Source organism: Simochromis diagramma, unplaced genomic scaffold (genome assembly GCF_900408965.1).
Source record: "Simochromis diagramma unplaced genomic scaffold, fSimDia1.1 OVJJ01000205.1, whole genome shotgun sequence".
Lineage (NCBI taxonomy): Eukaryota > Metazoa > Chordata > Actinopteri > Cichliformes > Cichlidae > Simochromis > Simochromis diagramma.
The window spans coordinates 4,778,236-4,803,489 of NW_024386782.1; the positions used below are offsets into that span (position 1 = coordinate 4,778,236).

Here is a 25,254-nt window from a genome sequence, read left to right on the forward strand (position 1 = left end):
AAAACGTACAGCTCTGCTATCACTTCCAGCATAAATGAAGACAGAAAACTAAACAGCAGTGACGTTTGTAGGGTTACTGAAGTTGGGCTAGCTGGTATATAATGATGTGCTACGTGACCGCTAGCAACACAGCTATGTTAGCATAATATAAACAAGCTAACTTTTTTCCCACTCGATAAAAGTTAACGCGAGTGTTCTTGGTGGTCAGGAACAAATGTAATCGCATGGCAGGATGCTGTAAAAGGACCAAACTTCAGCCAGGAGAACAACTGAGATAATCCATCCACAATACGAGGTTAGTCATTCATATACTGCTGCATGGGCTGGGCTGTAGTTACATCCTAAGGTTTTAAAAACTGAGCTTAAATAAATGATTAGTGGTAATAAAAGCCGAGGGAGGTCAACAGTGATCACTGACTGTTTTAGGAGCTTTTTGAGATCAAATAGAAGAAAATACATAACATTAAACATGTTAACAACACAAAAGCCATATTAAACGCAGACTACTTTAGACCCGGAAGTAGGATTCGTCGCGTCATCACTGAACAACCGGATAGCTTCATAACAGACCAATAAATCAACACATTTTCATCAGCAGATGCTTGCATGTTCAATAAAAATATTTCAACAACAAGTTTATGATTAAAATGATCAATGAACTTCAGCCTTACGCTATGTAATGTACGTTTCATGTTGTACTCATGGTCCTTTGTTAGTCCAGTTTAGGATAATGTCTCTGACGTATGTTTCATATCAAATATATGTCATATCAAAACAAGCCCACACCTGCAGTTGTTTCAGTTTTTCACTGGTGTTTCCTGTCAGCTGGTCAACCTCACTCAGGCGGACATCCATATCAGCCAACCAAACGACAAGTTCCTCCCTTTGTGCTTCAAATCCCTCCCACTCTGAGACAAGGAGCTGAAAGAGAGAGAGAAAAGAGTCAATTATAAAGAAGAGAGAAAAGTGAAACCCTCCTCAGAAGGTCTGACTCGCATACCTGCAGTTGACCTGTGATGGACCAGTTTGATGTTCACGTCATCCCTCGCCGATGCCAACAGCCAAGTCTGCAGGGTGCCCTGGAAGAGCTGAGTTAATGTTTCACTCCTCCTGGTCAGGCTCTCCAGCTGGATGATCCGAGGTCTCCCCTCTCGCCGCTGCCTCTGAACACACAAACACAAATTGCATCTGAAGCAGGAGGTGCAGATTTTTTGTGCTATTCTTTTCTAAATCCAGGCTAGATCACGTGGAGGTATTTGTAAAACTTTTTTGGCCAGTGGACGACTGTTGTCTTGCAGAAAGTCAAATCAAACATATGCGATACACAATCAATTCACAAGAACACATTATAAAAAACAAGTCCAGTTCTTGCCTGATTTCAACTGAATTCTGCATCAAAACAGCGTAAAACGAGTGTTTGCAGCAAATGTGAGCACAAAGCCTCACTTTGTACAAGCCTGCTATTACAGTTCTCCTCTATGCAGACGACTTTCCTGTTTTCAAGGCACAACTTGGATCTGCTGTACGAATCTTATGGATACACACTAAATGAAACAATAGTGTGCATGAGTCCAGATTCTGATCCCTCATCCTAATATGGTCCCAACATAGCAACAGCAATAAAGCAAATGTTGAGGCTTCAAAATACAAAGTCCATAAACCAATGGCTGACATGGGTTTTATCATAAGGGTGATAAATATACAGATTTCAGTCTGTTTTAGAGATTTGATGTTCATTTACCTGCAGATGCACTATACGTACCTGCTCCATGGTTTTTCACAACATTTTGCACATCACTATTTAATACAGGAAGGAGGTGAACTAAAACAAGTCATCTTTCTTTGTGAGAGGACCATATTAATGAAACAAACCTCAATGACATCATAGGGATCCCTAAAGATGCTCCTGCTGCTTCTCTTCCTCCTCATCCTAAGCTTCCTTCTCCTTGTCCTCGCCTTCCATCCAATTGTAATTCAATCTAATTGTGTTTCTCCCCCTCCTCTTCCTCATTTTGTTGGAGCTGTGAACACAATGTGAATCTGGATTAATTTGTGCAAACAAGAAAAATCTACAGCTTTTTGGTCAGAGGTGCTCTTGTGATTTAAGCCGGGTAGAGTAGATTTATGTGTTGATGCTGCCTGCTTCAGCTCTGGCTGCTGAGTGATATTTACACCCTGGCTGGATTACAAACTTTAACCATGTGCTGAATTTTGGCCCAGCGTTGATACCTCTTGTTAGTATAACGATCTCTTCTTAGCTTGTATGTATGATGGTGGATAAATGTAATATACAAAGAAAATTTAACTATATTACAAAAGAACATCTATCTTGGAAACATCAAATGACCGGAGCATAACTTGTCAACTAGTCCAAAAATAAGTTATACAGGAACAGTCAAAGACACACCTTCTCATGTCACATTTCTATTCATTTCTATATTAGACAATAAAGAGTTATCTAATCTAATTATTCATTCAAAACACTTATGCATAGCTGTATTTTATACAGCTCATACAGAATTCAAAGTACAGGTTCATGTGAGTATTTAATGTGCGGCTCAGATCTACAGAATTTCAGAGTTTCTAGAGCAGACACAGAGCTCACATCACAACAGGCTTCAGGCGCCATTTTAGTGACTTTAACAATATATAAAATTTTAATTTCGGTCAAGCTGACATTAGGTTATGTACGCAGCACGCAATTGAACCACATATTTTAGAAGCCAAAGGTTCAAATTAGCTGGGAGCACCTTCACTTAATTATAACAGTGGTTTTGTTAGGAAAACAGTTTCTGTATACCGGATACTAAATTGCGCTGACGTCAACGGCTAACGTATCTAGCTAATCGCTACTGTTAGCACAACATTAACAGCAAGCTACAATGGCGAGTAACAAAAACAAAACAGTAATAAGGTTTTAATGAAAATGTTTTACCTTTTCTAACAGTCCCAGAATCCAGAGCTTCAAAGTCCAGCAGGTACTGAAGGCTGTCACCGGCCGTGAGAAAGTGTTTTTTTCCCCGAAAGGTCAAGACCCGCCGCTCGCGCACTCTGTCTGCGCATGCGCATCCCAACGACTGACCCCCTCCATCCACTCCCGGGAGGTTATAGTATGACGTGTTCTGACGTCACTCTCTCTCCCTGTCATTTATTTGGCTCGAAACATATTAACAAATTGCTCAGTGATGAACAACTACTCAGATCATTTACCTAAGCAGTGCGCTTTGTCAAAACGAAGTGTGTGTTCATTACACTGACATTCTGTTCTGCAATTGTTATTTACTTGTATTTTATAATTTGACTTTACATACTGCTGGGTGGTTTGTAAAGTTTACAATAACTAGTATTATCATTATACTATATTTTCAAAAATATATAATAATCTCAAAAGTACGCCGCGTATATACTGTTTATCATGACTCTGGTTTTACGTGGCCTATCAACACAATTTAAAAACTGGTATATAACACCTTGTTGCTTTGTCATCTTGAAGTGATCAAGTTTCTTGTTAGTAACGGTAATGGCATTGTAATGATAGTAATTAGTTAGATTACTTGTTACTGAAAAAAGTAACACCATTAGTAACACCGTTACTTATAAAGCCGTTATTCCCATCACTGAATTTAACTGAATATATATGTTGAAGTCTGACATTGATCCTTGATCATATTTGTACCCTAACACAATACTGAAACAGCAGCGAGGTCACTGCTAAAGTGCAGTAAGACTTCAATGGTATTTCTGCTGATACACAGCAAATTACTAATAACACTTTAAACTATTGTGCTTCTTTATGTATGGCCAGGATGAATGTTGTGATGATGCTGTTTTAAATATTTTTAACCTTTTTAACCTTACCATTAAACATTAGGATTCTAACATGTAAATAACAAGAGGCAGCTTTGCATTAAAATCACAGGTTTATTCATTTCATTAAATCAATATTAAAAATTTAGAATTTTTTTTGTTTTTGTTTGTTTTGTTGGTGTTGTTGTTGTTGTTTTAATTGTATGATATTCTGCCTCCAACTGGTCTGGATCATATCTGTAAAGGAGAGTCCCACCCAGCCCATTTGCTCAGTCACTCCATCTACAAAAGAAAAAACCAAAAGCAATAACTGAGTAAATCTAATGAGAAAAAAAACCATAACAAACTTTTATACTCACTTATTTATTGATTCAAGGTTTTCTACTTAATATGCATCGTTGTCGTTTTATGGTCAACCATAAATTAAGGACATTTCAACAAAATTTCTCAGAAAACACGTGACTTTTCTATATTGGGAAGATGGGATGTACCACTGTGAGAGGAGCCTGATGGAATAGTCCAAGTGAAAATATCTTTAATCTGAAAAGTCAACATTTGTTTTCAGTGTCACGTTTCTAAGCCCTTACATGCCTTGACCTTTACAAACAGCAGAGGTGGGACCAAGTCATTGTTTTGCAAGTCTCAAGTAAGTCTCAAGTCTTTATCCTCAAGTCTCAAGTCAAGTCTCAAGTAATGTCAGGCAAGTCAGAGTCGAGTCTCAAGTCACTGGTGTAAAAGTCCAAGTAAAGTCACAAGTCTGAAATTTTGAATTTCAAGTCCTTTCGAGTCATTAAAAAAAACGAAAAAAAAAAGCATGTTGCAGTTATATGCTAAATGTAAATATTAGACCATGTAATTTTTAAATCTGTGTTTTTCTCAACACATGACAAAATAGTGAACTTAGAAAATATACACAAATTGTGAAATTGTACCTCTTTAAAATGCAGCTCAATTAAACCTAGCTCCAAGAATAATTTTCACCAACAGTTCTGAGATAAGCTGCATGTTATTCTTGGATGCGCTTGTAGGACCGGCTTTAAAATCGCATGACAAAAATATCATACACATTAAAAAAAAAACTGCATCACCAACGTAGCCTGGACAACATTTGCTAGTTAGATGAAGTCAGCTATCTCATCGTAGCATATTTATATGCATATTTATAATTATACGGTTCTTGTGAGTGCATACACTCGTGAAGTTTAGTAACTTCAGGTCACTGCAACAAGCCCAGGTACAGTTTACCGACGGATGGGTGCAGGACCTTGAAATGCACTGTGTAGAAAGTAAAGACCATCGTAGGTATCATAAGTTTACCAGTCTCACAAATCGTCGTCATAAATACACATTCGTTAACCGTTTATTAATAGGACCTTTGAGCTCAAAGGTAATTAATTAGCAGTGGAAATAATTTCTGGTAGCATCACAGAAATGTAGCAGTGACAATAATACTGTATGCTGTAATCGTACTGGGCAATTAGTGATACAAAACAACTGTTTTACCCTGTGAATAAAAGTATATGTTTTTGTCAATGTACCATAATAACAGAAGCGAAACGCAATATTGTGTCAGGACAATTCACTATTTATGCACAATAAACAAAGGAGCGACAATTTCTGTTCAGCGCCAGACTTGCTTGTAACCTATATCACCAATTATGTTGTGAAAATGACGCATTAACTACTACAGCAGACTGACCTTTGTGGGAATGCTTGGAGCAGACTAACCTGTGAGCTGGAGTGTTCTGGGACGTTATATTTGGTCTTTGAATGGCTGCAATCCAGGCCATCCGTCGCCTCTTTGTTACTTCGGAAACGTGGCTCGAACAATTTCTCTTCAACGACGTAATCCGATAACAACCGATCTCTTTACCCGTCGGCTTTCCGTGGCTGTCATGCGACCGGCTATTGCAGTTAATAATACAACAGCTTCTTGACATTTTTGTGTTTCTTTTTATCGCTGTATAACTGATTTTAATTGAAAGCCTGCATGCGCTAGTACCTCTTGCCACGAGTTCCCAGAATCCTTTGCGGTTCTACCCGTGAATGACGTCACATTTTCAATCTCTATATAATATGCATGTTAAATTTTATATTTGGGGTAAAATATCAAGTCTTTTCAAGTAAACCGGTTCAAGTCCAATTCAAGTCCCAAGTCATTGGTGTAAAAGTCCAAGTCAAGTCACAAGTCTTAGAACATTTTTTCAAGTCAAGTCTAAAGTCATAAAATTAATGACTCGAGTCTGACTCGAGTCCAAGTCATGTGACTCGAGTCCACGCCTCTGGCAAACAGCTCAAATGACTAACTCTGAAAGCGAAAGTAAATAGCTGGTGAAACAACCCCAAAACAGAAAGTTTAAAAAACGTACAAAGCATAACATGTCCCGTTACAGCGACTCAAAACGAAACTCACGGGCAGAATAAAAGCTCCGATGGGGACACAAACTGTGGTTTTCTGGATGACACAGCTGTAAACCCAGATGGTGTTGGACATCCTCTGAAGCAAAGACGTATACCTTTGTCTTTACGTCGAGGCAGCAGGAAATCACACCAAGAGACAGGTGAAAAGCATAAATGTGTTATTTTATATGTGGCAGACTTCAGAACAATTCATGCACATCCAGAGTGAGCTAAGGAGTTTCTTTCATATCTGTTTATATGTGACCAATAATCAAATTTGATTTGATTAAATGACTGATTTTAATGCACATTTCTTTAGTCAAAATGTGATTTATGCGCAGACTTTTAGCTTTACTTCAAGAGGTTATCATAAAGTAGGGCTATTAACTACTAGGAGTTATGGCCATTATTACACATAAAGCATAAAAAAAACTTAATGATGAGAAGTTGTTTTCGTATTGCTTTTATTTTGACATAGCAAGAAAGTAAGTGCTGTATTTTGTGTGTTGTATGTGTGTGTGTGTGTGTGTGTGTGTGTGTTCATTTCTAGATTTGGCTATTAAATAGTCTGTTTGACAGATGGCAATAATGTTACTGTGCACACACTAAGTTAACCTAATTTGGAGCTATGAAGACACACAGAGCTGCATGGTGTTGTTTAGATGGACTTGTTTTGCATGTTTATATTTCCCAAAGATACAGTTAGAAAATACTGATGGAGAGATGCACTGAGGAGAAAAGACTTTCAGCCAAATTCCTCTGCATATGAACAACATGGGCTGTCAAAGATATTACTCGAAAAATAAGACACCGGTTAGCATTTTGCACTTCTGCTTTTCCCTTGTTGTTTCTCAGTCCCCCATTCTCTCTTCACAGTCTCTACATCCTCACAGATACAAGCAAAGGAGTGCGGAGTCGGGAAATAGGAATTCAACAAAACTGAACCAGAGTCGTCATTTCAAAGCCAAGTATGTAAGACATAACTGCATGGCGTGTCCATTGTTTAGTTATAGCCTGGGCCTACTGCTGTGTTAATGACATCTTATTTATTCATTTAAGACTTGGGGACAGCGTCCACAATACAGTCCACAATATAACATATTGCTGGAGAGACAGCTAGTTAAAATCTTGTCATTTGCTTTTATGTTTATTTTGGGGCGTCCTGTGTTATGGTGCTTTGAGTTTTTGGAGTTTTCTATTACAAATATTCATGGTTAGTTTCTTTGTTTTCATCCTTGGGCTATTCTTATTTACAGTTTTGCTATCTAGCTTAGTTCTTGGTTATAGTTTGCTTTTAGTCACTGTTTCAGTATATACCACCCATCTCTGTGTAAGGTGTTCTCATGCTTTAGTTATTTCCTGGTTTATTTTGGAAACTCTTGTCTCATGTATGTTGTATTTAGTTTTGCTTCACTTTGCAATCTGCCTCCTCCTCTGTCTGCTTTTGGGTCCACACTTGAACCAACTCCAAACATGACAGTATCACCATTCACCTTTTTACTTAGAGAAACATACTTAGATGGTACTAAGATGCTGCCGTGATGCCACAAGTTGACAGGGAAGCTTTTGTTTTGGGGGTGCTTAAAATGTAAAATGGAAGCAATTTACAAACAGGATTTGAAATGATGAGTTTGTCTTTCTTTAAAAGAAGAAAAAGGCTGCTGTTAATTCAACAGATGCCCACAACATGTGGTAAAAGACTTCTAGGCTTAAATCGGGTTAAACGAAGTTGAAAATGTAATGTTTTTTTTATGTTGTTTCTGTTTAGCTGCATTCAAATTATTTTATTTGAATGCATATATTACAAGGAGAGCAGAGATGTAATTCAAAGTAAAAGCCTTTTCTATTTTGGAATAAACTGAACATTTATTTGATTAAATCATTTCCCGAGGGGGATGTAAGCTGGCAACATAAACATAAACAGGGATATGTGGTCCAACTGGCCCAGGCGGGTGATGGTGAGGCTTTGTAGTAGCTCTGTTTAATGTTGGAGCAGACTTTATCCTTTTCGCAGATGTAGCACAGTTTACATGCAGGTGAAATTTGGGGAACACTACTTTTAAGTCCACATGATTAAAGACGTCAGCTTTAATGTGTGCTGCTTCTTATTCATCTTTCTTATTCAGGTGGGTGCGAATGGCATTATGTAGAAGGCTAAGGGCTGAGTTAGATTTAGCATTGGAAGCTATATCTAGTGCCGTGGTCAGAATAGCTTGAATCTCACGAGGAAGAAAAATCTCACAAACTCTAAGTCTGGAGAGCAGTGATTGTCCACAGTCTTAGTATTATTTGCTCATTTTTCATTAATATAAAGGGAAAGACCCCCACCTTGCTGTTGTTTCTTTGAGTTCTGGTTTCTGTCTTGACAAGTGCATTGGGTTTTGCTGGGTAAATCCTCTGCAGCAGTCCCCAGTGAGTCTATTATCTTCCAGCTGTAGCCTCAGCTCATCCCCTTTGTTAATAATAGTGGTTTGTGAGGAAAAGGCTGGGCAGCGTAGGTTTGTGCAGTGTTTTCTTTACCCTTTCTCACTCACCAGCTTGGCAGGCTCATTTTTGTTTCCCGTATCACTGCCTCTGCCTTCTATCCCAATTGATCCCAGGATCCTGTCTTGGGAGATGACCTAAAACAGCGCTTGAGTGATACTTTTTGCCTAAATGCTCTGGCACTGCCTTGGAGTAGTCTGTGATTATTAAGTTGTTCTTTCTTCTTTTTTTCTTCTAGAAACCTTTCTTCTAGACACCAAAACATCAAAAATGGGTAATGGATTACCAAAGGAGAGTAACATGGGAAGCTCCCTGAGATGCTGCAAATGTTTTAAAGTCTTGCCTCCATGCAAATCATTTGATGACTTCTACAAAAGTACTATTCATGGGCGATACGTATATGTGTTCAATGGAGGTGAATACTACAGACCAGTTGGTTACAATGACGCATATGAGTGTGATTATTGCTTTAATAAGCCAATCAGAGATCAAGAGGAAATGAGAAGAGAAGAGGAGAGGAAGAGAAGAGAGGAGGAGAGGAGAAGAGAAGAGGAGAGGAAGAGAAGAGAGGAGGAAAGGAGAAGAGAAGAGGAAAGGAGAAGAAGAGAGGAGGAGAGGAGAAGAGAAGAGGAGAGGAAGAGAAGAGAGGAGGAAAGGAAGAGAAGAGAGGAGGAGCAACAGAAAGAAAAACTGAATCAAAGACTAAAAGAATCTCACCAACAAGCTAAAGAGCAGTTTGAGAAACAATTGAGCAGCCACATCTTAGATGAATGTGAGTCCAAACGAGATGTTCTAATAGGGCATCTGGATGAGTTTCAAGCCAGCTATGAATCAGGCAGTGACAGTGACGAGCTTCTTGAACTCCTCTCAGTGAAATGCAGTCTTCCACTTTCAAATCTCAGTCTGACTCAGCTCACAGCTGATCAGCTCAGTGAGATCCTTTCAGTCCTGGACAAACTTCTGTTTGATGAGTGGATTAATGCTCCTCCATCCATCAGCACTCTGCAGCACACTCAGGTGTTCATCACAGAGCTCTGTGCTCTGTCTCTGGAAATATCTGAAGAAGTTTCCCTACAAAGCATCTCCAATCATATGCAGTCCCTTTTGGGATCCATCAGCCAATCAGCAAGTGGTGTTTTTGAGAGTTTCCTCTTGACTCAAGCCCTGTATCTGAACCTGATGCATGTTTTCAATGACCGTGACAGATCTGATAATGATGCTGTCCTCATAGCCAAACAATGGGCAGAATATGATATTTCCACTGAGAACCTCTTTATAATTGAATTCCTGAGCACCCTCACATCATCACTGCAGAGTACAGTCAGCAGAGCCTCTGTGTTCATTTTAAAGATGGAAATCCAGTGTTTAAAGCTTCTCTTATCCACACTCACAGATCTAAATGGAAAAGAAGCCCACTCAAAATCCACTGAAATGCTCCTCAAACTTGTGCAAAGAAACCAATGGACTCCAATGGAAGCAGTCACTCTGCTTAAAGCACTGTCACAGAAATATGCAGATGATGATTCCATAACTCAAATCCTTACCTTGGTACGAGTGTATGACATACCACCAGACTGGATAGATGACTGTGGGCACTCTCTAATCCAGCTCCTTGAATCTGCTGCTCCTGAGCGATTTTGTCAGGATTTCCAAAAGACTCTAAGAGGAAACGATGAGAACAGTGTAACTGCAGTTCTAGCAGAAGTAAAGATGTTGTGGAATTTGGATGACTCTGTCATTGATATGATAAAAAACATTAACACTGGTGTCCTAAAATATACAGAAAATGTACCAAAAGAAGAACCTTTTATGAAAGATTCATTTAAATGTGAATCTTTGAATGCAGACAACATACAGAAGTGTCTGTGTCAGCTCTGCAAAGCAGTGTTTAACATAAAAGGCTGGTGGCCCACAGTGAGGCAGGTGGTGCGGTGGTGTGCACTGGTGCTGACTCAGAAAAGTAGAGTGGTACAACTGGTTGGTGTGGAAGAAGATCCATGTGTTACAGCCATGTTTGCAGCCATGCAAGTCTGCTTGGGAAACAAACTGGATATTGTGCTGAGCTCTGATGTTCACTCAGAGGAGCAAACAAAGGAGTGGTCTGACTTCTACAAACTCCTTGACATTTCAATCAATACAAACATGAAGAAGACTGATCCATCATTCCAGGATGTCTATGAAGCAGACATTGTTTATGGTACAATGGATGATTTTGTGACAGATTATGTTCAACGTGGCATAGAGGCAATGGAAACAGGGCATACACAGTTTAGTCGTGGATTTATTATTGAAAAACAAAGTCTCACTGCTCTGTATGCTCTGGAGCTTTCAAGACTCAAAGACGATGACTCCCTGGTGTTTGCTGCAGAGGTCCTGCAGAACCTCATGAGTAAATTTCACAGTGAAGATGTGGGACTGATACACATGTTTATTAAGGCCCTTTTTCAGGTGCTTCACAGTATCCTAAACAAAGACACAATCACTGACAATAAAATCATCACAATCTCAAAGAAAATCACCAGAAAGGAATTGCTTTTTAATGAGATCTTTATTTTGACCTTTCTGGAGAATCTGATGAAAAGTTTTGTTAGAGAAACAGAAACCATTAAAAACATGACAGATCCTGCAGGCAAATGGTGTTTGGAGATTTTATTTGCCTGTGTGGAACAATTCCAAGACTTAGAAAAAGAAACCAAAGAAGTCTTCAAGATGGTTTCAAATCTTGGAGAACAAAGGCTATGGTCACCAGTAGAGGCCTTAAAGTTTCTTGAAGCATTAACTGTCCACCATCATGATAAAAGCTGTATTTTCATCTTGAAGATTTTACATTTGATGGAAACATATCAGGTTTCTTCCAAGTGGAAAGATGAAAACAATAAATCTCTCCTTGAGCTCATAGATTCATGCACAACTAAGAATCTGATCCAGCATCTAGACAAGAGCCTTAAAGATGAGAAAACTAAAAGCATTGACAACCTTTTTTATGAAATACGGCAGATGAAAGAAATTGATGAACAAACACTGAGTAAATCATACAACATAGTAACTCATGTAACAAACCTCATCGAAACTGGTGAAATTAAAAAACACAGAGACATACAGCAAGCTAGGACTCTGAGTCACAGCATGGAGACAGAGGACCTTCAGGAAGTTCTTGCAGTCTTATGCAATGCTGTACACCTCCACAAAGCTGAAAGAAAGTGGTTTCCCAGGACAACTCAGATGATAAGCTGGTGCCTGTTGGCCTTGTCTGACACTGGGAAGCTCCTGGAGATGGGAACTGGAGAAGGGAAGTCTTGTGTCATAGCGATGTTTGCAGTGCTGCGTGTGCTTAGAGGTGAAAAGGTGGATGTGGTGTCCAGCTCCTCTGTGTTATGTCAAAGAGATGCTGAAGAATGGGCCAAATTTTACAAATACTTTGGCATTACAGTCGACACAAACACAAATAAAAATGAGGATAAAGATCGGAAAGAATGCTATCAGAAGGACGTGGTCTATGGAACCATTGAAGCCTTTGCTGCTGATCACCTTCGCCAAATATTTGAGATGAAGGATGTGAGGCCTGATCGTAACTTTCAGTGCATCATTATCGATGAAGTGGACTCACTGCTGCTGGATCAAGGAGTGCAGCTGACATACCTGTCCAGCCCCATGGTCTCCATGCAGCACCTGAACATTATTCTCACCATGATCTGGAGCCACGTCAGTCAGTATGGCTTCCTATCTACAGGACACCAGACATTTGTACGAGGTCCTCCTGCTTCATTCTTCAAGGCCATCTATGACTCAATAAACACAGAAGACACTGAAATTAGTGATCCAATGGACATTTTAGGTATTGCTGAAGAATCCAACATTGTGCCAAAAGGATTTTCAGAAGATATCTACAAGAGCGAAAACCATGAAATTCTCAGTAAACTGAAAACAGTGAGTCAGGATGCTATGGTTGACCTTTTCAAAGAAATTGAGGACTATGTCCCTTATGGCTTTACTGTTTACATGCTAGATGACAAGGGACTGCTCTGTCTTCAAAAGTGCAGTCCATATAATGACCGGGACATCCCAGAGCTTACATTTCTTGTCTTGGAGGAAGGATTGTGTTGTCCTCTCTATGAGTCAGAAGAAGTTCTCATCAAGCCCATTGCAGAATTGATCTCTGAGAGGATTCAGTACACCCCATGTGAAAACAATAAAGACAAAATCAGCATTCCTGGATTCTTGAAGACTCTGGTGGAGAAGAAAGTCTCAGTGTGGGTTCAGAATGCCTTTCTGGCAATGTTACTGAAAGAAGGACGAGAATATGTCGTAGAAAATGACAACGTCTGTCCAGTGGACTTCAGATCCACTGGTATTGTTGAACTGAATAAGAAATGGGGGGATGGTCTGCAGCAGTTTGTGGAGATTAAACACCAAGTCAAACTGAGCACAATTTCAACAGTGACAAACTACATTTCCAATGTTTCTTTTTTTGAGAAATACCAGGGGAAAATATACGGAACAACAGGAACACTGGGGAGCAAAGCAGACATTCAGTTTTTGCAGGACCTGTATCCAAATCTCTCTGTGTGCAAAATACCAACATTCAACAGGAAAAAGTTATTTGAGGTCAAAGGTACTCTGAAAAAAACAGCTGAAGAATGGAAATCTGAAATAAAAGATGTGGTCATGGCTCAGATTTCCCCAAATTCATACAGAGAAGGAAGAGCAGCGTTGGTGATCTGTGAAACTATCAACAAAGCCAACGAGATCTACGAAGAGCTGAAGAGCAGCATCCCAAATAAAAAATTGATTCTCTACTGCCGCAGTGACAGAGACAGTTTGAGTAAAATAGACAAGGAGCTTCATCCTGGTGATGTCATTGTTGCCACAAACCTTGCTGGGCGTGGCACAGACATAAAAGTGTCCCCAAAGGTGAACAATAATGGAGGGTTATTTGTGATCCTCTCCTTCCTTTCTGAAAATACGAGGGTGGAACTCCAGGCTTTTGGACGAACTGCACGCAAAGGTAAACCTGGATCTGCTCAGATAATCATTTCCACTGAACACCTGCAGCCATCTTTCAGCACAGTGTCCTCTCTGGAGGAAGCCAAGAGCACAAGAGACCGACTTGCAGCAGAAAAGATAAAACACATGATGAACGATGTTGCTGAGATGAAACTGCGGGAAGACCTTTTTTCAGAATACTGTGAAACACTTCGACATATTTATAACAACACTGATGGAGACGAGGAAAGAGCTGTTGTTGCCATCATGAATGAGTTCTGGGGGATTTGGCTGCAAACTAAATCAGAAGAAATTGATCAGTTGAAGAGAAATGAACTGCAAGAGAGTCTGAAAGCTGATTTGTCAAAGGCAAAAAGTCAGTCTGAAAGTCAGACTTCACCAAGTTCCAGCATTTATCACTACATTAAGTTTGGAAATATTGCACTGGATGAAAAAAAGTGGGATATTGCAGCCAGACTGTTTGAAAAAGCCACGACAGAGGATAAAAGCTGGGCAGCTGTAGCTTTTTACAATCATGCATACTGTACTATACAACAAAAGAAAGCAGATTACCTCACCAAGGCCATAGATGATCTAACAAAGGCACAGGAATCTCTGAGGTTTCTCAATGAGGAACTAATAGGCTGTCTTCAGTTTGTAATAATGTCCTCTGCATACTCAGCCAACAGCAACCCAACCAGCCTGGAAAAACAGTTATCAACCAAGTGCAACGTTCTAAGTTACTTTGACAAAAACATTACTGAGGCCATCCAAAAGTTACGAGAAATAAGAGAGAAAGGGAGGGATGCAATGGCCCCAAAATTCCCAATGTTCTCACTATTTTCAGATGCTGATAAAGATCTCCAAGATGAAGCTTACAATCTCTACAGACGAGGTCTGAGATATGTATTTTCTGTGGAAGATGAGCCTCGTTTCTCATGGGAAGGTCTTCTAGTGACCTTTTTTGCAGTTTTACAGAATATTGGAGGAGCACTGCTCACTGCATTTACATTTGGAACATTTGCTCAAGTTGGAATGGGACTCATTATTGAGGGGATATCAGACTGCATCACTGGCATTGAGGCCATGGTGACAGGAGAATTCAGCTGGAAGTCATGGGCTATAGACAAAGCCATTTCTATTGGAGTCTCTCTCATTGGGTTTGGAGTTGGAAAGCTGATTTCAAAGGGCTTCAAATGTTTTAAATCCTTAGTTAAATTTGGCAAACAGCTTAAGTCAATGCCAAAATTTCTCTCTAGACAAGCTAAAGATGGCTTCAGTACTGTTTTAAAGACAAATATGAGGAATGCAGTAAAACACACAGCTAAAAAAATTGCAGAAGAACTCATCACCTTTGGACTGGGAAAGGCAGAAGATGAAATAATTAAAAAAATATTAGAAGAAATCAAAAGCAAGGTGAAAGAGAGAACTGATCATGATGTGAAATTAAAAATAGAAAAAGAGCCGTCATCTTCATTAGTAGACATCATTATTCTTTCACAACTTGAGGACAAAAAACAACTTCATGATCTCCTGAATGACGAGAGAAGAAAGGAAGAGCTGCTGGCCGTTTTCACAGACTTAAGCAAAACTGCAATACAGCCATTCTATGCAGACCTCAGCTGGCAGAACAAACTGAACTCATCCCTCTACAAAGTGATTGAAAAAGCTAAATCACACACTGGAGGAACAGCAAAAGCAATTCTGACAGTTATACAAGGTGTCCACATGGTCACACTGGCAGGGGAAGCTATCAGTGCAGTGCTCAGCCTGTCAGACCAATCTTTTTCAAATTTTCATGAACAGCTGAAAATATTTAAAGAAGAGCAACGAAAATCAGAGAATATAAATGTAAGTGATCTTTCTGCAGAAGACATTAAACTGCTGAAAGATTTCAAGCAGGATTTAGCCAGCACCATCAGTACGTTATTGGCTGATGCTTTGGTGGAAGTTTTCCACCAGAAGTTCTCCAGTCACATTGTTTCTATTGTTAAAGACAAGGCAAATGGTGTTATTGGTAAATATGTGAGAAATGGTTTAAAGAGTGCCAGAACAGAGGAAAAGCTCAGAGCAGGACAGAACAACAGATACATTGCATACATGCCAAAACACCCCAATTCTAACCTAAAAGTTGAAGGAGATGCAGGTCAACGCTCACGATCACATGCTGAAAAGATCAAGAACTCCACGACTGCAGGCACCATCCTTGATATCAGAGTCCTGTCAGAAGCCACTGGCACTAAAGTTGTCATCCTAACAGAGGACAGCAATGGAAGACTTACCAAAATGCAGGAGCTGAGCCCAGACACTCGACATGCCAATACAACTGTGACATTGATCTACAGACCAAAGAGTGACCAATACCCCGATGGCCATTATGATGTGCACATCAACAACCAGACAGTGAGCATAGACAACAAAGGCAAGAGCTGTCTGTTTTCTGCTTGGGCACGTGGAATAAAACCACAAGCCAGTGAAGAAGAGATCACTGTGGAAGCAAATCGTCTTCGATCTGTGGAGGCTGATGCTCTCCTCAGTTACCCAGGCCAATGGGAGTCTTTCATCAAGCGGAAAGAATTAACTGAAACAATCAGGGGAGGGGACTGGTACATGTTAGAGGGAACTGCACCCAAACAAGCCATAAAAGAAAGCAAAGAGTTACGTCAGAAATTAGTTGGCCAAGTAGAAAAATACAAAAACTGGCAAACACATGCAAAAGGAAATAAAGGAATTGGAAAGTTCATCAATGCAGATCACCAGCCACCAGTCAGTAGCATATTGAAGGCCAGAAAATTGAACCAGAATAGCAGATTAGCAGAAGCCATGCTTGAAGTGGCAACAAACTCATCTACTGGGAACATTTCTGATGTACACAAATATCATGGCCGTGAACTTCCAACAGTTTATGTGCCTGCAGAAGTACATCGTGAATTTCCCAGTACAAAATCACAAGCCTTCAGAGACCTTTTGACTAGAGCCATAAGTAGTAATGATGTTGTGGGTACTTTCAAGCTAACAATCCTTGGTTCAATGCCAAGATTCTGGTTGGATAGTAGCAGGAATTTCAAAAACTTCCAGAATACAAATATAAGCAAAAGCAGACTTAAAGATTTTGAAAAAAGTTTTCCACATCACAGTGAAAAGATGGTAAAGGAATGGTCTGACCAGCTTAAAAACAAAGGTGTTATGACAGATGACCATCTAACTACTATTAATAATTGGATCGCTAACCAGGGCTACAAAGATCAAAACGATCCACACAGGAAAGAAGTTGCCAACCTCCTCTGATGAAAAGGTAACATCAAATTTTACATCATATTATTTGTGATTCATAATGAAAGGGATGGGAGGTACCTGGAGTAGCATGCATTGTGGTAAGCATCTGACCAGAGTGGATTTCTGTTTTCTTTTCAGTTTGCGAGACAAGAGAATGTGACTCTTACAAGCAAATGAAGTACAGTGAAAACCTGGAGATCTTCCACCTGCCTAATCATCATTATCAGATATCTCTGTGCCTTTGGTTTAATTTTAACTTAATTTTTGTGCTTATCACAGAAAAAAAGAAAGTCCTAACTGCTTGTTTAGCCATTATAGCTTAATGTAGATTGCTTATGACAGGTTTTGTTTTTTGTTTTGTTTTTGTTGCGCACAAAGAGCACACTAAAATGATGCAACAAAGTATTTCTTGTAGTAAATTACTAATCACTCTGAAAGGCTTCTAAATCATCCACAGAGTACCTGAGTGCCCCCTAGTGTTTTTAAGAGACAAACTACACATGTGTCATATTAAGGTTTAGCAGCTTGATTTTCTTTTTTGTTGGTTGGAGCACAAGGTGACAGCTGGAGTAATTCTGCAGAGCCTGACTGTGAAAGGAGCTCTGGAGATAAAGAAACTGCTTGTAATGAATCACAGAAGCTACAGGAAAAAAAAACCTGCATGTAGTTCACTGTCAGCAGCATCTTATTCGTTATCATGCAAACGGTGTATAATTTTTGTTTAATTCAGTGTAACTACGAAGGTGGTAGTGAGGGGGGTTAACAGTGAAATTATAAAATATATTATCTCTATGGAAATGTTTTTACACAATAGTGGACAATAAAACTGCAGGGAAATGTACCAATATGATATTACATACTTTAAAAGTTTATCTAAATGTATTTAAAACATATTGGTGAAAACGGCCTATAAACGTAATTGGCCACTGTTATGAACATTCTGAAATAAACAGAATTACACACAAGCTGGTTGTCTTTGTGAGTTTTTAATTTGTCTTTGCAAAGTGGTCAGAACAACAATACAAATTTAATCAAGATTCAATCAACCAGGTTCAATCAAAGTCATCACTCTGTGTCATATGGAAACCATGCTGCTGTTTTTAGATGGAATAGGCACCGTTAGTGTGAAGCAACAGTTATAAGAAACAAATGTCAGGTTTACGGAAAATTGGACCCAAACACAGGACTTCCTGATTACTCAGTTAAATTTTCAGTCTATTTCATTTCATTATTTAATTGTGTTCTATCCAGATCCTGGCTGTGGGTGGGATTCAGGGGCCTCTTCCTGTAATTGAATCTAATGGCATGCTAGTGGTCTGATCTCTGCCTTCACCCGGGGCGGGGGGTGGTGTTGTGTCAAAGCCCCCCAGTGGTTGTTTCCCATTCGTCAGGTTAAAGCCGGCCTCCCCCACTCTCTCACTGGCCGATGTTAGTGATGATTATTCTATAGCCTTCTGAATTCATGAACTCCAGAGTACCAGAGTGCCCTCTAGTGTTCAGAAAGGCAGACTACACGCCTTGTACTGAAGATCTGTTGATTTTTCTTTTCTGCTACGATGCTTCTGCAATAAAGAAAGTGATTGCTAGATGACACATACGATAAAAAAAGTGAAAACCTGTATGTAGCTCCGGAGAAAGTGGTAAATAATGAATACTATAGAGTTCGATCTAATATAGGAAAATCATGTTATATTAAATGAGCTAATACAGGTAAATTAGTAAGTGGAAGTGTAACGGGCTAAAACTTATCATCTGGATCATTAGCTGGAGAGCCCGTGACTGACTGCAGAGGTGGGCTTTGTTAAATAGGCCTCATAAAAGCCCAAACACATATCGAATGACCGGGATCCTTTTAACAAAGATCGTTCCACTTGATGGATCCTTCTTACATAAAGTAATCTTGAGACATTCAGATCCACCAGGCTGTGCCCAAATATTTCTGTTTATTGCTGAACTCTGCTTTGTTTCTCCAGCATCTTGTGCATTACAGTAAAAGTGTAGCTATGCTAGATAACTATATTAATGGCTGTATATCTGTATATGTTTGTTGCTAAATTCTACTTTACAGCTCAACAAATCAAGATCAGAATATACAATGAAAAAAAGCACAGTGGCACATGAGATGATGTGCTCTAACACCTGTACTTGAGTAAATTCACTTTGATTTTGCAATATATTCTTTATGGTATTTTATGCAATGCTGTTTCATTATGACCTGAAAAACGTGTTGATGCTTGAAATATTTGTCATCATAAAAATTTGCTCAAAACTACAGAGACTTCCTGTTTCCATCCGTTAGGTCAGGGGTGTCAAACTCAAATACACAGTGGGCCAAAATTCAAAACTGGAACAAAGTCGCGGGCTAACATTAATATTTATTGAAAAAAAAAATCTTCCTCCAGATATAAGAATGAATCTTTTCTTATGGACTCAAACAAGTTTTGCTGAAAAACTGAATATGGAACAAGCAAAGCTTAATACTAAACAATATATATATTAGCTGTATAATACCAGTAGGCCAGCTCTGATAGTCATTTGGTATGGCTTCGCGGGCCAAATGTAATTAGGCTGCGGGCCAAATTTGGCCCGCGGGCCAGAGTTTGACACCTATGCGTTAGGTGGTGCAGGTTACTAGGGGCATAAACTGCAGTAAATATCAATACTATTTGGGGTTTATTTTGTTTGTGTTTTTACACAACAGACTATAAAACAGCCATTGTCAAATGATTTGAAATCTTATGACATATATATGATGGTAGCTTACTGAGTCTAAGTGAATGCAACTCAATTATTCCCCACTAGATGGCGGTGCATCATGGACACAAACATGTAGACGAGATCAAGGAAACTGCGGCACCTGTGTGACTTTATGCTAGGCTCTCAACACAAGCAGGAGCACCCTGGATGTTGCTTTGCTGTATTATAAAATAGCTATTACAGATATATTAGCATAATTACATTAAATTATTGATAAACTTACTAAAAATAAACCCATGAACTCATTAGTGTATATATATAAGACATCAAATAAATGGATATATATCTCAAATACTATTGTCTTTAACTGAAGAAGCTGTATAATATTAACATGTTCAATTAGGCATTAATATGATAAAACTTAAACAACAACTGCTTTTAATTACAGTAATGCAATGCCTATTAGCCTAACAATACTCTTTGTTTATAGGCACTTTATAAAAACTCATCTCTTTCCTATATAAAAAAAAAAAGCACACTTAAAGTATTGCCAAGTAAAAAAATGCAATTCACACTCCTGGTCAGGATTTATCATTAAACTGCTACAGATCAGTTTAACTCCGACCAGTAAACCCACAGAGCAGAAATCTTTCCTATTAAGGATTTCAATTTTGACACACGTTTAAGCAAGCAGAACAAAAACACATTTTTAGTCATTTAGAAATCTGCACCAATTCTTGGAAATACAGCAGTCTTCTAAACTAGAATTTCCAAAGAGACTTGGTGTAGCAATGAATGAGACATTTATAGTTTACGCTTTTAATTCAAGAATGCAGTTCCCAAAGATAAGACAAATTCCAATGGATGATACAGTGAAGAAACCCCCCCCCCCCACTACCAGTAATGTGACTGTATTATGACAAAAGACAAGGACACTTTGCAACTTCAAAGATACAGGAGGAAAGTTAAAGGAGAACAGGTTTCGTAAAATGTAACCAACAATATAAATGGCATGATTAGGTTTGAAACCGAACAGGTCACCGTGCATTACTATTTCCAAACATATAAAGTTTCCTATTTTCTTGGTTGTTTAAGCTGTCAAATCAATGCTTTTATTGAAGGGATAAATCTACTCAGAAAAAAAAAAATTACTAAAAGGTGTTATATGTTTTGACAGGGATTACCACATTACTTTAAAAATGCTTGAACAATATGAAAATTTCCTAAAAAGGACTGATATCCAACACGCTTTGAAATGTTACTTGGTTTTTTGGCGTGCTATCGTGTGCCCTTTGTGTTGAGTAATAGGTAAGCTGCAGATAAACAGGTAACTTAAAAATTTAACAGGCAAGTGGCAGAAAATAAGGCTAAATAAATCCTCAAATTTCACTTAGCATCCAAGACTGCATTAAATTGTCATTTTCAGGTTACCAATATAAACTGGCCAGATTCAGCAATCATATCCTTTAATACTGATTTTTTTTCCATCCAATACCAGTTTAAATTCATCTGAAACCTATTAAACAGGCTTTTTTTTGGCAAAGACTTTCTACATAAAGTGAGATGAGATCAATATTGCTCATATGCATTTGGTAAATATGAGCCTACTGTTTAAAAGGTCAGTAAAGTCATTTACCAACACCTGTAGATCACTAATTAGTTAGATTTTCAGTGCTGTTACACAGAGTTTAAAAAAAAAAACAACAACCAAAAAACAAAACCCAGAATCTATTGGTCACTTCAGTGGAGAGATTGAGCATGGTCAAAGAAAGAAACAACTGAAATAATTTTATTTAAAATTCACAAGATAAAGCACTGGCCTTGGTGGATTTTGATTTCTTTGAACAGAGACATTGCTGAATTCTGGTCTTAAGCTGGGTTTTTCATATTTATTGAACAGAGAAAAGTATTACCGATGTCATCCAACTTCCAGCAAGAAAGCTACCAGCATTTCCCCAAATTATTTTACTACTACTTCAAATTTTAGAGACTTCACAATCATCTCACTACCTTAAGACGCTTATTTGCCTGTTCTCATCTGTGTCAAAAACATCTACACAAGATGTATTTGAGACAAATTCTTTCTACAATAATTAATCAGTGTTTGAGAATGATAATGACAGCACCTTTGATCAAACTATTAAATGTGGATGGAAAGGATGAGGAAGAAAAATGAATAGTAACACTCAATTTAAACCCTCAGAATTTCAGAAGCTCCACTTCAAAGATAAGAGTGGAATTTGCAGGGATCATGGGTGGATATCCTCTGCTGCCATACGCGTAGTCCGGAGAGCAGGTCAGCTTGGCCACCTGGCCCAGGCTCATCTGTGGAGGAGATGAAGACCAAGTTAGATAGGTGAGTAAAATGAACAAAGTTTACTTTGTTTTAAAAGCCCTCCCAGTGATTGATACAGCTTTGAAGATGTGTTAAAAAGAAAGAAAGAAAAAAAATTACACAAGTGAATATAGTTCATTAGACGTTTCACGCTGGCTTAAATGAGTGAAGCCATATGAGACAGCAACAAACAACAACAAATACTAGGCCTGAAGGCCCCAGATGAAAGTTGCCTGTATTTTCTGTTACTGTAACATGCAGCATGAACAGTTTCACTGTGTGTGCAGCAGCTGCAGTTTGCATGACTGATTGCTCTGCACTGCCTGTTTGCACCTTGCACTTTTTAGTGCTTTACTACTGTGCAGCAAGTAGTGGGCGAGTGATTGCGGAAAAGGCAGTGTCTTCCTTGCAAATTTCAGGCAACAGCAGCAAGCTGCTGGCAACCAAACCGATTGCAAAGTGTTTTTTTTTTTTTTTTTTTTTTCTGTGTAGAAGATTGTGTTTGTATTTTGAAATATTTAAACTTATACACCTCATAACCACAGTAGTATTTTGGCCTTTGTGCACTTCATGACTAAGTTAATAAGAAACATGAAATAAAAAGCAAAAAACAACCAATCCTAATTACGGTCTTTGACATACCTTTATGATACAATTTTACCTCATAATCTAGCCAAGCAATGAAATCTCTGGTATTTTTGGCAGACCATTACTTTATTAAAAATAAAATCCTTTTGAAATGAAAATGTAAACTAAAATAAGTATGCAAATATTAAATAAAAATCTATATGATAAAACATAAGCTCTAAAAAGCAGTACTGAAATAACAGAATTAAAATGGCTTGCTAGCAAACATCAGATAAAATGGCTCAGAGTGTAAAATGTAGATAATGGATGGCCTGGTTTCTGCTCATATTTGCAGCCTCTGATAATAAAAGGCAGCAACATCTTAGCAGATTCATTTGTGACTTACAATAATCTTACACATAAACGCTAAAGTAAGCCACAGTGATATTTTTGTTTTGTTATTTTTGAGGGGAAAATGACTCGGAGCTATTGCCAAAACGAAGGCACCGAACGTATCTTCATGTGTTTAACATAACATTGATCAGTGTGCCCCTTCAAAGCTCCACTTACCTGAGCTACACCTTCATCCCAACCACGGATGACTTCACCTGCGCCCAGTTTGAACTGGAAGGGTGATCCTCGGTCCCTGGAGGAGTCGAACTTCTTGCCGTTTGTCAGGGTGCCTGTCGGAAAGCAGCCCCAAATTAATAAAGTCAAAGCCTGATAGCCTCTGCGAAGCCAAACGATACAAATTAAAAGATTCGAGTGACTGTCATGTTGTATCCACACACAGGGTGACTGGGTAAAAATGTACTGCTGAGGGTACACTGTGCAGCTTAGTTTGAGCAGGAATTGTTCGACATCTTAGGACGCCGGAAGCTGCCGTCAGGATGCGGCTAGAATATCTCACATTAGCACAAATCCTTAGAATAAAGACACACGTTACCCTAGCGGTAGTTTGCCGTTTCTCGCATTTTATTTATTGTAAGTATTACGTGGCAATCTTAAAGGTGGGCAAGAATTACAGAGAGGATGTCTTTAGAGTCCGGCTATCCGCCCCCTCATTTCCAGGCGCTAAGCTATGCTACGCTAAATTAAGCTAAGCTAAGCAGTGCTAGCTACAGAATTAGCTTGCTGCCACCAAGCCAATTCTCATTTAACTGTCCGCAGGTCCACGAAATGAGAAATGCTTATTACAAACCCAGTTTATACTAATACATATTTATTTTTTCACCTCGAAGTAAATGAATAAATGGTCAAAAAGAGGCGAGGCTTACCGACATAGTGAACTGAAACTGTCGATCCTTTCTTCGGAAAATTCTTTCCTGAAGAAAGAAAACGAAGGTTGATATACACCCAAAGGCAAATATAGTTTTAAAGGGACGGAATAATTGGAACCAAAGAGGGGAGGACAAAAAAAGCTTTACCGTCTCCTGGTCTGAGGGTTTCGACGTCTACTCCCATTGTTCTTTCAGCACAGTTCTCCCTCTGTCTGTCTTCCTGGTACTCTCTCTGATTGTGAGCTCGCTCAATGAAGTCGTCGAGTATAACGTCCCACGTGGTTTGGTGGGCTAAAAGCCGTAAAAAAACGCGACTGTCTTCAACTGCTGCTCGATGTGTCTAGATGTATGCCACGGTGGGAATAAATAAGGAGCCAATCTTTGGCTTTAAAAATGCAATTTACTGATTTTTTTTCCCGACCTTGTGGGTTCGTTGAGCGGACACAGGGGCGTAGTAGTGACATTCTCAAACCCAAGCAGGGGCCCCATGAAGATCCAGTTTTCTTTTTTTTGAGTAATCAAATAAATGAATCAAAATGGGGAAAAAAAGGGCCTTCGATGTTCTAGAAGACATTTTATTTTTCTCTTGCACACACAGATTATTACGTTATGCAAACAGGTAATCTTGAAAGCAGGTGTTTCCAGGATTTTTAAAAACTGAGTAGTAAAGGATGTGCCTGCAGAAGATCAGAGTACTTCAGTCATCATCCTAAAAATTAAATCTTTTTCTTTTTCTTTCTTTTTTTGTGGTAAAAGTATTTTACTTGACTTGGATGGGTTTCTGATTTTGGATAGGCAAAAATAAATTAGGATGCGCCTTGAAATAACAGAACTGAATGTTTTTAAGTTTAATTCTGTTGAACAACCTCTGGACCATGAAGTGCAGCTACTGATCAGTGTGAAATGGTTTGTTGTAATTAGTCAGAATTAGCCTATGATAACTTAATAAATTATACCTTCTATATTTGTTTTTAGAAAAGAAAACAAATGAATTCTTTTTTATTTACATTTTTATTTTGATAATTGAAAATTTCCCATGGACAATCAGGACGGACACAGTTGTTAAAGTGGGTGAACTCAGGACCAAACATCATTCTTGAAAATATGCATCCTCCATAAGGAAAACCTTTTACATGTAGCACTTCAAACACTTCAAGTGTATTTTGATGCTAATATAACCATAGAAAACATGTGGAATGGAGACCGCTGCACCACTGTATATTAGCTTGACACTGTAGTAAACCTCAGTAATGTGGTCAGAAACTGAGCCGCTACCCTGAATCTCTTGTGGGCCAAAAAACAAATGTTATAAACTGTGGTCCCCTTTTCTGGACTTTTTTTTGAAAGGCCCACGACTATTGTTCCTGATTTTTGTTTGTTTGTTTTATGTTTGGTTGTGTGTTTTTCTTTGTTGTTTAATGGTCG

The 25,254-nt window shown here is 38.8% G+C and overlaps 2 protein-coding genes and 1 long non-coding RNA gene across 3 annotated transcripts; 2 read left to right on the forward strand and 1 right to left on the reverse strand.

Annotated features, from left to right (window-relative positions):
* The first annotated feature begins 6,172 nt into the window (after positions 1-6,172).
* Positions 6,173-9,276, forward strand: LOC120725260. The gene is made up of 3 exons (XR_005694070.1): positions 6,173-6,368; positions 7,084-7,175; positions 8,930-9,276. It is a non-coding gene; the product is annotated as an uncharacterized LOC120725260 (long non-coding RNA).
* A 39-nt stretch (positions 9,277-9,315) lies between these two features.
* LOC120725116 lies at positions 9,316-17,915 on the forward strand. Its single transcript, XM_040017794.1, has 2 exons — positions 9,316-16,969; positions 17,089-17,915. The coding sequence occupies exon 1, from the start codon at positions 9,784-9,786 to the stop codon at positions 16,960-16,962; it is 7,179 nt and encodes a 2,392-aa protein (XP_039873728.1). The 5' UTR covers positions 9,316-9,783; the 3' UTR covers positions 16,963-16,969; positions 17,089-17,915.
* A 2,535-nt stretch (positions 17,916-20,450) lies between these two features.
* On the reverse strand, positions 20,451-24,172 carry LOC120725239 (peptidyl-prolyl cis-trans isomerase FKBP1A-like). Its single transcript, XM_040018009.1, has 4 exons — positions 23,977-24,172; positions 23,827-23,874; positions 23,120-23,232; positions 20,451-21,972 (listed from the first exon to the last, which is right to left on the reverse strand). The coding sequence occupies exons 1-4, from the start codon at positions 24,011-24,013 to the stop codon at positions 21,847-21,849; spliced, it is 324 nt and encodes a 107-aa protein (XP_039873943.1). The 5' UTR covers positions 24,014-24,172; the 3' UTR covers positions 20,451-21,846.
* Positions 24,173-25,254: the final 1,082 nt, after the last annotated feature.